This window comes from Lissotriton vulgaris, chromosome 12 (genome assembly GCF_964263255.1).
Source record: "Lissotriton vulgaris chromosome 12, aLisVul1.2, whole genome shotgun sequence".
Taxonomy (NCBI): domain Eukaryota; kingdom Metazoa; phylum Chordata; class Amphibia; order Caudata; family Salamandridae; genus Lissotriton; species Lissotriton vulgaris.
In genome coordinates this window covers 145,483,146-145,499,920 of record NC_141700.1, presented here as the reverse complement: position 1 = coordinate 145,499,920, position 16,775 = coordinate 145,483,146, and the positions used below count along the sequence as shown (strand labels likewise).

At 48.1% G+C, this 16,775-nt stretch overlaps 1 protein-coding gene across 1 annotated transcript in view; it reads right to left on the bottom strand.

The window, feature by feature from the left end:
- Window positions 1-16,775, bottom strand: part of CCT3 (chaperonin containing TCP1 subunit 3) — a 201,329-nt gene that overhangs the window by 28,873 nt on the left and 155,681 nt on the right. Inside the window, exon 13 of the mRNA XM_086947621.1 lies at window positions 14,203-14,334. Coding sequence (XP_086803747.1) covers window positions 14,203-14,334 — 132 coding nt within the window. The remainder of the gene's footprint in view (window positions 1-14,202; window positions 14,335-16,775) is intronic.

Sequence of the window (16,775 nt, the reverse complement as noted above, 5' to 3'; positions counted from 1 at the left end):
TTGCTGTTGTAGCCACTCTTGGAGCGGTCTCATCTGTAGGCGTACATTGGGGACCAGGTGTATGCACGACGCCATCATCCCCAAGATCTTGCTCACTGTCCTCACTGTAGGAGCTCGCCCCTTCTGGTAGTGACGTTTCTCCCTCAGTAGGCTGAGTGTTCTCTTTTCGCTGGGTGACAACCTGCATTGGACGGTGTCGATTTGAGCACCCAAGAAGATCTTCACCTGCTCCGGTTCCATTGAGCATTTTCCCCAGTGTATGAAGAAACCCAGGCCTGTTAGCGTTCTCGTGACTTGCTGTGCCTGATCTTTGTATGTCCTGTATGTGAGAAGTTGGCCTGGTACGTGATGCTCACTAATTCTAGTGATCACCTTGTACCATGCCAAGCAACCCTTATGATGATCGGTTGTAAGTCAGGCCTGGGTCTGGAAAGTCCCAGGACCGGTTTGGACTGGCTTATGCACGGGGACACCTTGTGTGCCCCGGGCATGTCTCAATCTATTCAGCCCCGTCCTACCCAATACACAAAATCCCGTCTGGGGTGGTGCTCGCACCTCCCAAGGCAGGAAACCCTTTGTCCAAGCCTCCCTCGCTGGAAGGACTCCCAGCAGCAGGAGGTCAGACTTGTATCTGTGGTGGCAGCATCCATTTTGTGATGCTGAGGCTCTGGTTAATTTTAACTTGGGTTAAGGCTACACACATGTCGTGTCCCTCTAGAAGGGTGGAATGCTATCCCTGTCGACAGAACTGTCGAGGGGATAGTATTCCAAATCGTATGACAACTTACTCGACATGTTTTGATAGAGTCAAACCAAAGTTAGCATATAACCGCGAGGATTATAATGCACTTAAGAGTATATGGTATGGCAGTATCCCGGAACAGCTAAGGGAATGGTTCCCAACAGCTGCAGACCGGCTCAGCTCATGCTAGAGCACCATCTCACATATTTCCAAGCACTCTGCCTCCAAAATTGATGAGGCCTTCCATAGGAGTGGCTGATAGGAACATATGTGTCCAGCTAAGGTTAGATATAGGGATACAATATCTAAGTAAGAGGTGATTACACCAACTTACCCCAGATGAGTGGTCAGCCCAGGGGTGGCACAATACATGCTGCAGCTCCTGGCAGGCCTTGGAAACACCTATGCCCTGGGTACCTAGGGTACACTGTTAAAGGGGCCAATAAGGTGAACCAGTTCCAATTGTTTATGCACTTAAGGATCATGGAGTCCATTTTAAGGAGAGAGCAATCAGCCTGGGGCCCTGAATAGCAGGATCCCAGGCCAACTATGTCAAAAAACCAGTTAAACACCAGGCAAAAAGTTTGGGGGTAACCATAGTCAGATGTCCACCTTCCTACACTGTACGAGCCAGTCGTCTAGGTAGGGGTACACGTGTATCCCCTCCCTTCGCAGATGCGCGGCCACTGCCGCGAGGCATTTGGTGAACACCCTTGGTGCGGATTTTAGACCGAAGGCCAGGGTTGTGAACTGGTAGTGATCGTTGTTCACTGTGAACCTTAGCATGTGCTTGTGCTGCCTGTTCATGGGGATGTGCAGGTACGCATCCTTGAGGTCTATGGTGGACAAGAAGTCCCCGGCCTTTATCTGTGGGATGACTTCTTGCAGGGACGTCATCTTCAATTTTTGGGTCTTTACATATTTGTTTAGGAACCGCAAGTCCAGGATGGGTCTTAGGCTTTCGTCCACTTTTGGTACCAGGAAGTAGTTTGAGTACACTCCTCTGTTCCGTTATTAGAATGGGACTGTTTCGATGGCCTCTTTGAGGAGTTGTTCCCTGGCTTCCTTTTGGAGCAATCGCAGCTCTGTTCCAGAGTGCTCTCTTCTCTATGGCTTTCTGTTTGGTGGATTCTTTAGCAGCTCTATGCAGTATCCGAACTGCATGAAGTTCAGTATCCACTGGTCTGTGGTGATTTTTCTCTACTCCTGGAGAAAAGATCTTAGCCTGCCTCCTACAGGAGTTATATGATCTTTTGTGTCCTGTCCGTGTATCCCTCTCCTCTTCGTTTTTCCGTGCTCTTCCCCCGGAGGGTTCGGTGGGTGAGCACCTTTCCTCGTGAATAGTCACTTAGAGGGGGGTTGTTCACCGCCTCTTTGTACTCGTCCGTTTCCTCTTGATCGAAAGGACTGGCCCCTGTTCTGGTAGTTCCAGTTTTGCCTCTGCTGGCCCTGGTGACCTTGGTTGTCACTCTGTTGTCCCTGGTGGAACGCCTGGTGTGATTCTCCACGCTGGTTTCCACCTCTGCCGTTTGGCCTCTGCGTAGGAGTGCCCCTTCTCATCCCCCCTGAATTGCAGGGCCCCCATGGACCTTGCTGTCTCGTTGTCCTTCAGTTGTGTGAGCTTCTCATCAACTGGGGCTCCGAACAGTGTTTCACCATTGAAGGGTGTGTTCAGGATGTTGTTCTGCACCTCAGCCTTGAAAATTGAGATCCTGAGCCAGGCTTGCCTTCTCTCTGTGATGCCTATAGCCATCAATCTGCTGGATGTTTCAGCCCCATCCAAGGCGGTCTTCAGGCACAAGTTTGCAATGCTTTTCCTTTCTTCCACAAGGTGTGCTGCCCTCTCACGGTATTGTTCCGGGAGGTGCTTGAGCAATTGCCCCATCTCATCCCAATGTTGGTATTGATGTCTGTTTAGGAGGGCGTTTGAGTTCGCCATCCGCCAGTGCGTTGCGGTGTTCCTCTCTATTTTTCTCCCAGTTAGGTCCATCCTCCTGCTTTCCTTGTCAGGTGGAGGCCCAGATGTTGGGACGTTGGCCCTCCTTCTGGCCATTGCAGCGATAATAGAATCTGCTGTGACGGACCCCTTGATATAAGCCGGGTCCTGTGAGGAGAGTTGTTATTTCTTTTCCGTCCTCGGCATTACTGATCTGCATGTAGCCGGGTCCTTGAAGGCTTCCTTCCCCCTGGTCTGTGATACTTTTCAGCACGTCAAGGAATTGGCTTCTTGTCTGTGTGGGGGAGCAATGTTTCTAGCAGGAAATCTGCTTTTGGCTTTTCCTCCTCTAGCTTAACCCCATAAGATGCTGCCGCCTTCCTGACGACCTTGTTGTATGCCCCGATGTCATCCGGTGACGAAGGCCTCGACAGATATGTCTCCACCACCTCCTCCGGGTTTTCGGCCTCGATGTCCTGCCACTCCTGGTCTTGGGCCGTCGAGGAACCCGAGCCATAGCTTGACTGCTGGTCCCCGAAATCACCTTCATTATAATAGAGGTCCTCTTCCTCTTCGTGCTCCGAGAGCTCCGGAGTTTTCGGCAGCTCTTCGACGTCAAACTCCTCCTGTTCTGTCATCTCAGCGACGGACGTTGCCGGCCTCGAGGGAATCTAGTAACTTCTCATTCTTTTGTCAAAGTCTCTTTCTCTGGAGGATGTTCTCCATTTCGGCCTCGAGCCTTCTTTTCTTTCGCAGCATCTCTGCGGTCTGGTAGTCGTCGAGCGTTTCGGCCGCTCTCTTCGGCGTCAAAGCTTTCTTCAACTCGTTTCCTTCGAAGTCGAAGACCCTTTTTCGGGGGCTTGCTTTGACGACCTTTGCTTTTTGCCGGTCTTCGGCCTCCGGGAGTCCTTGTCGAAGGATCCGCTGGGCTCTTTTTAAGAGGATGCAGCTTCGGCCGTCGAACTTTTCGGCACCAGTGCTCCTTTCGAGGCTTTGGACTTTGCCTTTCGAGGGTCCGGCTCTGGCTTTCGAGGCCCTGAGGGAATTTTCGGTGGTCGTAGACTCTCCTACCTCATCAGGCGTTTTTTCTTCTCGGTCTCTGCGACCGTGAAGTCATCTGAACCTTCGGCGATGTTGTCCTAGTCGTCGGTGGAGACGCCCAGTTCGTAAAGCGTCGGGGCCTGGCCCTTGCCCCGCATCGTGTGATGAGCTGTCCTCTGCTTCTCTCGAACTGAGCGTCTTCGGCTTGAAGACGGAGCAGGCGTTGCAGTCTCTGCTCTCGTGGTCGATAGGCAGGCAGAGGTTGCAGACCGGGTTATGGTCCTTCTGCGCGAACTTGTGGTGGCAGTTTTTGCAGAATTTAAATGGAGTTTTGTACATCCCTGCGCTCAGGGGGCCCCCTGTATGCGTATTCCTCCAAGGACGTCGAAGATCTAGATGTTCTTCTCTTTCTTAGTCGTCTCTTCTCTGATGGTCTTCTCCCAATCTTTTCCGGTCTTTACAGTCGAAATTTAGTTGTATTTTCTCCTTTTTCCCTCCAAAACTTCTGGAGCTTCAGGCGACGATCCAGACCCAACAGCGGAAAAAAGAATCTGAAGATGGCGCCCAAGGGTGGTAGCCATGCCAACGTCACCGAAGGTACACCAGAAGGTGGGACGACTACGCCCACCTGGGCTAAGAAAAAAAAAAAAAAAAAGAGAAAGAAAGACTACGATTCCGGACCAACCACCAGATTGCGGAATATGCACAGCATAGTGAATCCAGAAAGATTCACGCTGCAAACTCACTGATTCGTTGTAGGGAAGTTATGGCTACAAGGAAGGCCAGCTTCCAAGAAAGAAACTGCAGTGGGAAAGAGTGAAGAGGTTCAAATGGGAGACCCATAGGCCTACTGAGGGTAATGTTTAGGTTCCAAATTGGAACTGGGGGGTTCCAGTCGGAATAACTCCATGCCTTCCATGAGCGCTTTAATAACAGGTATTCTAAATATTGAAACAGTTGGTCTTCTGTAGATAGGCAGCTGATCGAGGTAGATGCTAGCCCTAACTTCTGAAATGTAGAAGGTAACAAACAATATCTTGAACTTTAGGTGTGAGAGGATGAAAACAAGTTACTTACCTGTAACTTTGGTTCCCCAGTAGTGGTAACTTTCATAGATTCCCATGCTTTGTATCATTCCCCGTCGTCGGACTGGGAGTCTCGGTAATAAAAAATATCATAGTAGTAGGTACAAAAAAGGAAAGGCAAGGCCTAGGCCTCATTCCCTTTTGTAACATATCAGCCTCTTTTTGTAAAAGAGACCAAACTCCAGGCGTCAGCCAATCAGAAGAGCCTCACCCGTAGAACCTTCCTGAAGGAGCCTCAGAGCCTCAGATTTTCGTAGCCGTAGTGTGCTAGACACCATACTTGCTGAAGGCTGAGCTTTCCCCGGGGAGGTGGGTGGGCGCATGGGAATCTATGAAAGTTACCAATTCTAGGGAACCAAAGTTACAGGTAAGTAACTTGTTTTCTTGCCCCAGTATTGGAACTTTCATAGATTCCCATGCTTTGTATCAGAATAGCAAGCAGTAAACACCATAAACACATTTTGTAAAGAAGTATATCATAACATTAGCAAGAAAATTACAAAATGTGTTACCCATGGAAGGTGGGATAGAAAGGAAAGCTCACCAATCACTTGAAGAGGTTTCTCAGGACAGCCTGGCCCACAGCCGCGTCATCCTGCTGCAATGACTCTAAGCAGTAATGCTTAGTGAACGTGTGCACGCTGCTCCAGGTAGCAGCCCTGCAGATGTCTTTGATATGTACCCCCGCAAAGAGGGCCGTAAAAGAAGCCACTGATCTCGTTGAGTGAGCACGGATCTTGCCCACCAGAGGCTTCCCTGCTATCTTGTGGCAATGCAGAATAGCACTCGAAATCCATCTTGAGATCCCCTGTTTTGACAGAGGGAGCCTTTGTTTGGACCGCAGAAGCCAATGAACAATTGCGAAGACTTTCTAAAGTCTTTGGTTCTGTCTATGTAGAATTTTAGACAGCGTTGCAAATCCAGAGTGTGCAATGTCTTTTCCGCTGGAGTGACTGGGTTCGGAAAAATGTTTAGGATCACAGGCTCATTTAGGTGAAAGTCAGTAGGAACTTTGAGAATGAACCTTGGGTTCGTCCGCAAGATGGTAGTGTTCTTTTTGAACAGCAAAAACGGTTCTTGGATAGTTAGGGTGGGCATCTCCCCTACTCGCCTAGCCGATGTGAGGGCCAAGAGTAAAGCTAATTTCCATGATAAGTATTTCAGGTCTGAGCGGTGAACCGGCTCAAAAGGTCCCTTCATTAGTTGAGCCAGGACTAAGTTTAGATGCCATGTTGGAGGAGGAGATCGCACTGGCGGATAGACCCTGAACAGGCCTTTGAGGAATTGTTTGACAATTCTTGCAGACCATAACGAAGTACCAGAATCAGATCTTCTGAATCTCGAAATCGCTGCTAAATGAACCTTGATAGTAGAATGGGACAGATTAGACTTAGCTAGCGAGAGTAGGTAAGGCAGGAGTTGATGAGGTTTTGACGTGAAAGGATCGATCTTTTCTTTCTTACACCAAATACAGAATCTTTTCCACTTCAGTCTGTATGTTTTGTTTGTGGACGGCGCATTGCCTGAGAGAGGATGTCTTTGACCTCCTTGGAAAGAGGAACATTCATGTATTCTCGCTGGTCAGGAGCCATGCAGTCAGGTGCAACGATCTTGGGTCTGGATGCCAGATTTGTCCCCCGGACATTGTCAGGAGATCCGGAACATCATCCAGCCCTATCGGAGGAACTAGCGACAGCAGATGGAGCTCGGTGTACCAGAATTGTCTTGGCCATGCCGGGGCTATAAGGATTAGCTTGCATGGCTCGGTCTTCATTTTTCTGATGAGGCGTGGAATCAGGGGAATCGGTGGAAATGCATAGAGAAACCTCCCCGTCCAGGCTATTGATAGGGCGTTGCCCAATGAGCCTTGATGGTGGAACCTGCTGGCGTAGGTTCGGCACTTCCTGTTGGTTGGCGTCGCAAAAAGGTCCACCTCTGGTGTGCCCCATGTTTGAAAGAGCAGATCTAGAACCTGTTGTTTCAGCTCCCACTCGTGACTGACTGAGGTGAGTCTGCTCAGTCTGTCGGCGCCCTCGTTTAGCACTCCTGGTAAGTGCTCCGCCTTTAGAGAAATTCCGTGAAGAATTGTCCATTCCAGAATCTGTTGAGCCTCTCGCAACAAGAGGAGTGGTCTTGTCCCTCCTTCCTTGTTCACGTAATGCATAGCCGTGGTGTTGTCCGTCCTGACTAGCACTTGTGAACCCTGGAGACGCGGAAGAAAGGCTTGAAGAGCTAGCCTGATTGCTCTCAGTTCCAACAGGTTGATGTGTAGCTTTTGGTCGCTTGGAGACCAATGGCCGCTGACCTTCAGGTCCTGCATCACTGCTCCCCATCCCTCCAATGACGCATCCGTTGTCAGTATGTGAGGTGATGGAACGCTTGCGAAGGATAGACCTTGGCATAAATTTTGTTGATGCGACCACCAAAGCACTGCCTCCTTCATCTCTCGAGTGACCATCACTTTGTCGTCGAACGATCCGTGCACTTGTTGCCACGGGAGGTTCAGTTGCTCCTGCAGGGGGCGCATCCGGAGCCTGCAGTGCGGGATCAGGGGAATACATGACGACATCACCCCCAGCAGCGACTTGTAGCTGCGCACAGAAAGACACTTTTTTCCTCGAAGGCCTCGTGCTAATCTTTGCAGTTTCTGTATCCTCTCTCGAGTAGGAAATGCCTTTGAGAGCTGCGAATCCAACACCGCTCCCAGGAACCGCGCTGTCCGTGATGGCACCAGCGTGGATTTCTCCGTGTTCAAGGTGAGACCCAGATTTTGGAACAGATTGGTGCAAGCCTGCACCGCGTCCTGCGCTAATGCTCTGGTCGGGCCTTTAGTAACCAATCGTCCAGGTAAGGGAAGACCTGGAAGTGGTTCTTTCGCAGAAATGCTGCTACAGGTGCCAGCACCTTCGTAAAAATTCTTGGAGCAGAGCGAAGGCCGAAGGGCAAAACTCTGAACTGAAAATGGCTCTGGGCTACTGTGAAGCGAAGGAACCTTCTGTGTGCTGGGTGAATCAGGACATGGAAGTACGCATCCTCCAGATCGAGTGTGGCCATGAAATCCCCCGGGTTGACCATCCTCAAAACGTCCTGCAGGGATACCATCCTGAAGGATAAGGAGATGAGATAGGCATTTAGCCCCCTGAGGTCCAGGATGGGGCGCCATTTCTCCAGCGTCTTTCTCACCAGGAAGAACCTGGAATAGAAACCGTGGCCCTGTTGGTTGGAGGGGACCGGCTCTATCGCCCCTTTGCGGAGCATTTGTTGTACTTCGAGTCGTAGGAGATGCGGATGTTTTGATGGAATGGCTGTCGGGGGTCTGGGTGGAGGGACTTCCGTAAACTCCAAAGTATGTCCTCGTCTGATGATGTTGAGCACCCAACGGTCCGATGTAATTTGGGACCAGTTCATAAGGAATTTTGACACCCTGCCTCCAACTGATGATCTCTTGGAGGAGGGAGCAGTAGGCAGAGCCAGAAGGCCGCTATTGGCGTTTGGACGAGTCCCGTCCACGGGCCGCCTGCTTGCCTTTGCTGTAAGGCCGTGAGTAACCAGAGGACTGGCCCTGTCTCTGTTGGTATGACTGGCGGTTAGGCTGGTATCCAGAGCTGTTCGAAGAAAAGCGCTGTTGTTGGTATGCGCCTCTAAGCCCCTCCTCTGCCTCTTGCGCCTCTAAAAGGAGTTTTGCGGTACTGGAGGGTTCCCAGCGATCTAGCTGTCTCCGTGTCTTTTTTGATCTCTTGAAGAGTATCGTCGATCCATTTGCCGAAGAGTGCCTCGCCGTCAAAAGGTAGATCAAGGACCTTGTTTTGGATTTCTGGCCTAAACCAAGTAGCCTTCAGCCACCCTTGGCGTCTCAACACTGCCGCTCCTGCCAAAGCCCGAAAGGACGTTGTGGCAATGTCCATGGCACAGTCTATTATCTCCATGGAGACCGCTTCACCTTCTTGTAAGGTTTTCTTGGCTTCCAGCCCGGATTCTGGTGGAAGTTGTTCCAAATAGGGAGCTATATCGCACCATAACTGGCGATCATATCGTCCCAATATTGCCAAAGCATTGGCGGCGCGACCCAGAAGGCTAGCAATGGATGAAAATCTCTTGCCTGTGTTATCAAGACGTCGTCCATCCTTGTCAGGAGGGGCAGTCAAGGGAGCAGAAGGGTTCCGTGACTTCCTTTGCTCTGCCTGTGATATAACAGAGTCCGGCTTGGGATGACCTGTTAGCGCTGCAGGACCATCCTCTGGCGCTTTATACTTTTTATCAAGGCGCGGTAGCACAGGGACCACCGTCGCTGGGTTTTTCATGGTCTTCAAACATTCCTCCCATAGATGTTCCACAATCGGAATGGATCTTGTAGTTTTGAGGTGAGTTTCTTTAAAATCGTACAAGAAACAGTCTGTGGTTTGAGCAGGCAACACCAATTTAAATCGTCCAGCTGCACGCCCCATCAGTTGATGAAAGCTGCCGATGTCCGCAGGAGGAGAATCCCCTAAGTCTTGGTGAGGTGAAGCTTGATCCAGGATGATGTAGTCATTGTACTCCTCTCCTTCCTGATCTGAGTCTTGATTATCATCGGATGACACATCCGTATCATTATCATGATCCCCAACTGGATCATCGGCTTGTTCCGACGCAGCCTGAGGCACTGGCCGCTGTGGTTGAGGAGGAGTCTGTACCGGGTGCACAGGAGGGACAACCGAAGATTGGTCCTTCATTGGTGTCGACGGAGTAGACCTCCTCGGTGCTGGTTGCTCGGTTTTCGACTTGTAGTCCTGCAGCATCTTGTGTAGGTCATGCAGGAATGCCGTCGGGACTGAAATCATGTTTTGTGGTTCATAGTCCCTTGAGTGGTCTGTTTGTGGATAGTCACCTCCACCTTGTTCATATGCCTCCTCTGAGTCTGTTTCTTGACTCTTGATGAGAAGTTGAGATGGGCTATTCGCATAATCAAAACCATCCTGACCGTCCCCTTCAGAATCCTCTTGGTCCAGCAACATAGTGGGAGGTAAAGAGGTTACCCTCCTTGGAGATGTCATTTCAGGCGTGCACCTTGTGAGAGAAATTGTCACCCTTCTCTCCGCCGCCAGTATTGTTGGCTGGTCCGTCGACGTCGGAGAAATCCTAGTCGACGAGATAGGAAGTGCAGATGTCGTAGTCGCCACCGACGACTAGCCCGCCGTCGATGTAGAAATTGTTGTTGTCGTCGACGCACTCGTCGACGACATGACCGTCGTCGACGGCACTGTAGTCGTCAATGATGTTTTCTTCGTCGACGATGTCGACGGCATACTCGCCGTCGACGCTGCAGTCGTCGAGCTCTTCGACGACGACGGAGCTTTCGTCGTCGACTGGCTCGTCGACGGGACCAATTGGATCTTGGGCTTCATTTTCGTCATCGACCGAGCCACCGCCGACAAAGTCTTCGTCGTAAAGGACTTGGAACTCCTCTCTGAAGAGTGTGAACAGGGTCTTTTGAAGGCTGGGTCTGTCTTCTCACCCTTAGGAGGCGAAACCAGTTCTGCCTTGCCCGACCCACTGTGGTGGGGGGAACCTCCTGAACCCCGGCCATCAGACTCCCGGGGGGTCTTCTTTGAAGCCTTTGAGGGGCGCCCAATAGAGGAAGATGGGGAACCTCTACCCCTTTTCACTGACCTTCTTGAGGAAGCACAGGAAGCCGATTCCTCCTCATCACTGGAAACTCCATGTTTCCTTTCCTTCTGCCTCTGCAACCATGTAAGAAGCCTTCCAGCACGATCTCTCAAGGTCTTGGTGGAGAGAGTGCGGAAAATCTTACAGTCCTCTGCCTTGTGATCTGGATACAGGCAGTAGATGCAATCCTTGTGTTTGTCCTCCACAAACAGCCTTTTCTTCCCACAGGTGGAACAGGGCTTGAAAAGGGCTTTCTTCTCAACCTCAGACATCTTGATGAAGAAAAGAGATTCCTGATGAAATCTGAAGAAAATTCTGAAGAAATAACTGTTGAAATGAGTTTGAAAGAGTAGAAATAGAGCAGAGCTCAATGGAGACTCCCTAGCACAACGTGCGGTAGAAAATCTGAGGCTCTGAGGTTCCTTCAGGAAGGTTCTAAGGTTGAGGCTCTTCTGATTGGCTGACGCCTAGAGTTTGGTCTCTTTTACAAAAAGAGGCTGATATGTTACAAAAGGGAATGAGGCCTAGGCCTTTCCTTTCTCTTTTGTACCTACTACTATGATATTTTTTATTACCGAGACTCCCAGTCCGACGACGGGGAAGGATACAAAGCATGGGAATCTATGAAAGTTCCAATACTGGGACAAATGTGTGTTTCAGGAGGCAGTAGTGTACAAACCGGCTCGAGGCATTTGTGTTGTAGATACACATGCTTTGAATACTCCTGCCATCTAGTGTTGGGTCCGGATGTTTGCAAGTTATTTTCCTTCAAATAAGTCTTTACAGTCACCAGGTAAGGTGACTCCTCCTTTCAGTGACAGTACAAATTGGCACCAACTCCATTTTTAGATTGTTTTTTCCTACCATTGGGAAATATTGCTGCTCTCCGCAACGGTTCTTCGGGTTCCCCTCGGTATGCAATCCACTCTACCCTCTACGTTATGGTTTTCGTACGAGTTTCCCTGTTCTCTGCAAAATGGTCAACAAATTCTCAATCTTCGATTGAAAACCTTGTGGGCGGCCCTTGGGCCTAGCCGCATCGGTCCAGCCTTCTGTCGATGGAACAGACTTTGTTCCAATTCGGTCCTCGGTGCCATGCCAAGAACCCTTGCACCAACTTACTCAACTTTTTAACTTGTGCCTCTCTCCGGAGCACAATGAGGATGACTGCAACGCCTAAAAATCGTTTCGGTCCAAAGCGATCGTCAGGCTCTGCAACACCAAAGCATTCAACACACCCCGAATATCTTCGATGAAGAATCCAAGCAGGAAGAGATCAAAGCGTCGGCAGCAGAAGAGGCCCTCTCCGTCCAGAGTCGTATTCTGAACTCAAGATTGATCTGGAGCTTGAAAACCTGCTTCCGGGACAGAGTGCCGTGAGTGCTGAAGATTGCTTGCCCCCCCAAAAACTTTTCCAAAAAAGACTACGGCACTAACTCTGTCTTCTGGCCAAGGTCGGGACCATGAGAATGTTTCCGACATCCCACCTATAGGCTTGGCACCGAAACAAATAATCAAGCTTTCTGGCACAGGACGGAGTAGTTTGAAATCATCTTCGGGATGCAACAAAACGCTGGTATTTATGCCCCTTGCAGCAGTGTCTCCAGAGTCGCACCTAATGGAGATATTAGAAATTAGCTTGCTTACTAAAGTAGCGTGGGGACATTCTGGGTGGTGTAAACAGGTGCTTTATAAATCATCATCTTATTTTAGCTAAATGCTCTTGCCCTCTTTTTATGCTCTTCCGCGAAGTGCTCCACTATTTCATCCCAGTGGGCACGATCATATCTGCCCAATATTTACATAGTGTTAGGTGTAAGCAATACGCCAGTGATTGGCGGACTGCACAGCTACTCTTGTGCCAGAGGCATCAATGAACTTTCTCTCCTTGTCAGGATGTGTAATGAGTGAGTGAGTGAGTGTGTGTGTGTGTGTGTGTGTGTGTGTGCGTGTGCGTCTCAGCATACCCTTGAGCATATGGAGATAGTGTTGCCCTTTGTGTAGTTGAAAGGGTTTCAAAAAGGAAATACTCTTCCATAGGCTCCTTTTGTTATGGCATTGACAGTAAGTTGCAGCACTGCCAATAACCTCCTGATAAGAGGTGGTGTCATCAGGAGGAGATTACCGTCCAGGGTACAGGTAGGGATCGGTGTCCCCAGGAGGGTTAATATCGACCAGGGGTCAGAGGGCTTTGGTGCATCAAAAGTAGCATTCCGTCCTGTGCCCACCTGAAAATTAATGTGTGAATGTTGAGGAGTAATATCTAATGAATCACTTGTTGAATGAAGGGGACAGGGTGAAGGTGGTGGAATAATAAATGGTGGTGGAAGAGGTGAGGCTGCTGTGAGAGGGTGCAAAGGACTGGTGGCCTGGTCAGTCCTCTTTTTGGATGACACGAGTAGATCAATGGCCTCTTGGAAGGTAAGTTGGCGTTTTGATGGTACAAGAACCATTTTGGCCATAATATGCCCAGTGTGAAACTGTATAGGGATTTGCCTTTGGATGGGATTAAGTTTTTTCCTGCAATTTGTTGAGAATTGGCACCAATGGAGAACCAGAATCAGTTTGGAAATCTTCACAGCCAAGCTGGATTTCTGTCTTGGTGCCTTAGCGGTCAATGCCAAGGATTAAGAAGATCGTCCGAGTACCTTAGTGATCAGCTTCAGGTGGAATTTTGTTGCAGAGTCCAAGGGTGGAGCATCAGATTCAGATTTTCAGTGCGGACCACGGCCTGCTGGCATTAGTGGCCTGTGAGCTTGATGTCCAGTTGGAGCCAGAGGTTTCTTCAGTGGCAAGCAGTAAGGTCAGTACTAGCGGTACGCTGGAAGGTCCTGCATCTGAATCTAAGTCAGAGTCCGAATCATCGACGGAAAAGCCTCTTCCTTGCCCGCAGAGGCCTCATGAGTTCCTCCTCCTCTTCTTTAACATCCTGTGGTCCGAAGAGGTCGGGCTCATCTTCGACCACTATCCACTGCATCTCCCTGCGACGTTCCCTTCGGTCCTGTAAAATTTCCTTTAACTGAAAAGATCAGCAGGCCTCGCAGTCTTTGTTGTCAGGAGACAAGCACAGGTTGCTGAAGGTCGGTCCACAGGTACTTTGTGTGGTACCTGGAACAGAAGTGGATGGAAGTCTGTTCCCATCAGAAGGGCATTCTAAGGCAGAACCAACAGGATGGAAACATATGCCCGAAAGGCCGCTGTTAAAAGTGGACCATAGTTTTTTAGATTTCAAAACCCAAAAGGTGGAAACTAGAGGGTAAGGGTGAAATATTAACCAAAAAGGAGTCCAAAACTGTCTCGAACCGGAACGCAGTAAAACATGTCTGAACAGAGGGCGGAAAGAAAACAATCTAGCAATGAAGTAAATGCGCATGCACACTTTTACAAAGAGGAGGATTTACTTTACCTTGTGACTCAAGACTTACTCGTAGAAAAACAACTTGCATACATCTGGATCCAACATTAGATTGCAGGAGTATGCAAAGCATTCTTACCTACAGCCCCACATGCTTTGAACACATCCCATTCTTTTCGGGTGCCTTGCATGGCTCAGTTAGCCAGGCAGTATCAATGCCTCAATAAAGGTCTTTCCTGTTTAGTTTTGTCAGTGCCACGTCATGTGATTTGCTTTTCAAATCACATCTATCATGCTAAGTATTATGACTTCAAGTTAATCTTCATTTATTTGGTTAGTCGTCTTATAAAACACATTAAAAATCCCCACCACGAGGAAACCAGACTGTTATCCTTACTTCCACTGCAGTTTTGTAGATCTGTAGTTTTACTGCTAGGGGCTCCCAAATTCCGAGTTCCTTCATGTCGGTCAGTGTTCCGGTCTCACCATTAACACCCCACGATTGACTTCCCTCTTGTGTATGCTTTGCCTATTCAAAAAAGTTAAAAGTATTAAAATTACTACAAGAAGCACACTAATAAAATGTTGTACCACAAAATACATACAATGTTTAGATTGCTGAGCAGTCGAAAGTTCTGCATCACAAATGCCACGCCACTGGATCAGATTAGTAACCCTCCGATGCGCATCATAGTCTTTACAATAGTTATCACGTATAGGAAAACTTGGAATGGTGGTATTGTGCTCACTGAATTGCCATACAGAAGGAGCATGTTGTAGATTTTATTAATTTAGGAAGAAAAGCTGTGGGCTTTCCAATTCATGCATCAATCTCAGCTTCAGCATTTACCCAGTTTTAGCATACTGTTACATATCTACAAAATCCTGTCTAAATAAAACCAATATGATCCATTTGAAGAGGTACATCATGTTAGATGGAGCTTTAAGTTATCCTAAACTGAAGCAAAAATCGGGATGGGTTTGGCTTTTAACATATACAGTTAAAAAACTGAAAATCTACGATTTGAGCCACATACAATACAGCTTGAAAAGGCTATAAATAAAAGAAAAAGGAACACTGTCCTTTATGTAATTGGCTCATACAGAAGGGAATCAACATGGTTTCCTTCTTCTACCAATGCCAAACTCTTCACCAATGGGAAGTAGTAGCCAGATTTTTCACTTTCAACGTGTTGGCAAAGTAAATCTAATCCACCATATCTGACACAAACAAAAATACTACTTCATTCAATTACAGAACCTGTTTCCAAGCAGATCTTCGGATGGTTTGCATTTGGATTGTTTTAATTTCTACATATACATCATAAACCTTAAAAAAAGGTTAGACAGTCTCTTAAAATAACAGAAATACCAAGCTATGCTTTACTCTGAGAAATAAAGCCAACATGATCCCTCTCCATAGAAAAATAAAAACTTGGAATTTGTCTCTTGTGTGGAGCAAATGGGCAAATTCTCAGATTACAAGGAGTTTCTTGGATAACACAAAACCCTTAAGGGCTGCTGCTAAGATGAAGGCTTCCAATTTGACAATAGATCCAACTAGTGCATCTCTGACTTTGCATAAATTGAAGAAATCAGCTACTATGGCACTGTCAGTTTTGTGTTGCAGTACCCTCAAGAGTAGCTTTGGGAGTTAACAAACAAAAGAAACCGCTTTGTGAGCAGACGAGAAAACCGACTCATCAGCACTCCTTTGTCTACTACCATTGGCACTCCTACCTCGATAAGACAATAGTATTTTCCTACTACCTCCCTTAAGTGCAATAGGCTCTTTTGGCTAATAACAGTAGCATTTATTTTGCCATACTCCAAGGTTAGGAACAGCAATTATGCTTCTTGGCATGTCCTGGTGAAGAATGATCACAGCAACCAGAACAATACATCTTCCTCTTAAAGCAGGATGAAGACCTGCTGGGTAGGTACCTTGCTGTACCTTGCTGTGCACATTATCGCCATCCAATTTTGAAGCAAATTTGCTTACCTAAAGTAGAGAAATACAGGTGAGAGGCTGTATAGTTTAAAGGTAGTAGACTGTGGTAAGGCACCTGTTAATGCTGCGTCAACGACTAGTTCAGAAGTGAAACCATCATCCAGCACATGCCCAGACACAGTGAATTCCAAGTGAGTGGGTAACCTCTGTTGGAGAAGTGGTCTTGGTTGTGGCTGGTCTGGCATCAGTTTGATAGCTGCCTTTTTGGAATTTACCCTTTCTCCCAAGGGTGTCTAATCTTCTCGCACATCCCCCAAAAGGCAGACCTTGGTGTAACCAGGTTTCAAAGCCAACTCAGTACTACTGCTGTGATGGAGTCAGACCTGGGCTGGCCTGTGAAGTATGCTAAACCTACATAAGAAACATACTATTTCTGATCCATAAAAGGGATTCCAGCTTGCACTGTAACATTGTCCTCATCAGTATCAGACCCTTCAGCCACAGTCTATAATAGTCTCCTACTTGACTGCCTTTTTTAATTGTTCTCTGAAATTGAGAAGCGCTGCGAGGCCTCAGGGTAGTTACGCGCTATACAAGTTTAATTTTCATTTCATTTCAGATGCCACCTTTGCAAATCATAAAGCAACAAATTGACAAGTCTTTGCAGATATCCAAGTATGAACTTATTTGGAACGTCAACCACAGAAAAAAAAAGTGACAGAATCTCATTTGCAGTGAAGTAACATTCTTCAGCACTGAGGTAGTGCAGGAAACTGGGTTTCTGCTAAGCAGGGTCCCAGTGCCACTGTTCTTTGCCCCAAAACTAGTTACCTAGTCAATTGATCCCCAGTTGACCAGGCCTTTAGTACCTCTATAAGTCGTTAGTAAGTGGAACCCCTGGTACCTAGGGCATAGGCACTAAAGACTGTCATTAAGAGCTACAGCATATATTGTGCCACTCTAAGAGACCCAAGCACCAAACCCATACAGACTGCCACTGCAGGCTGTGTGACAAGGCG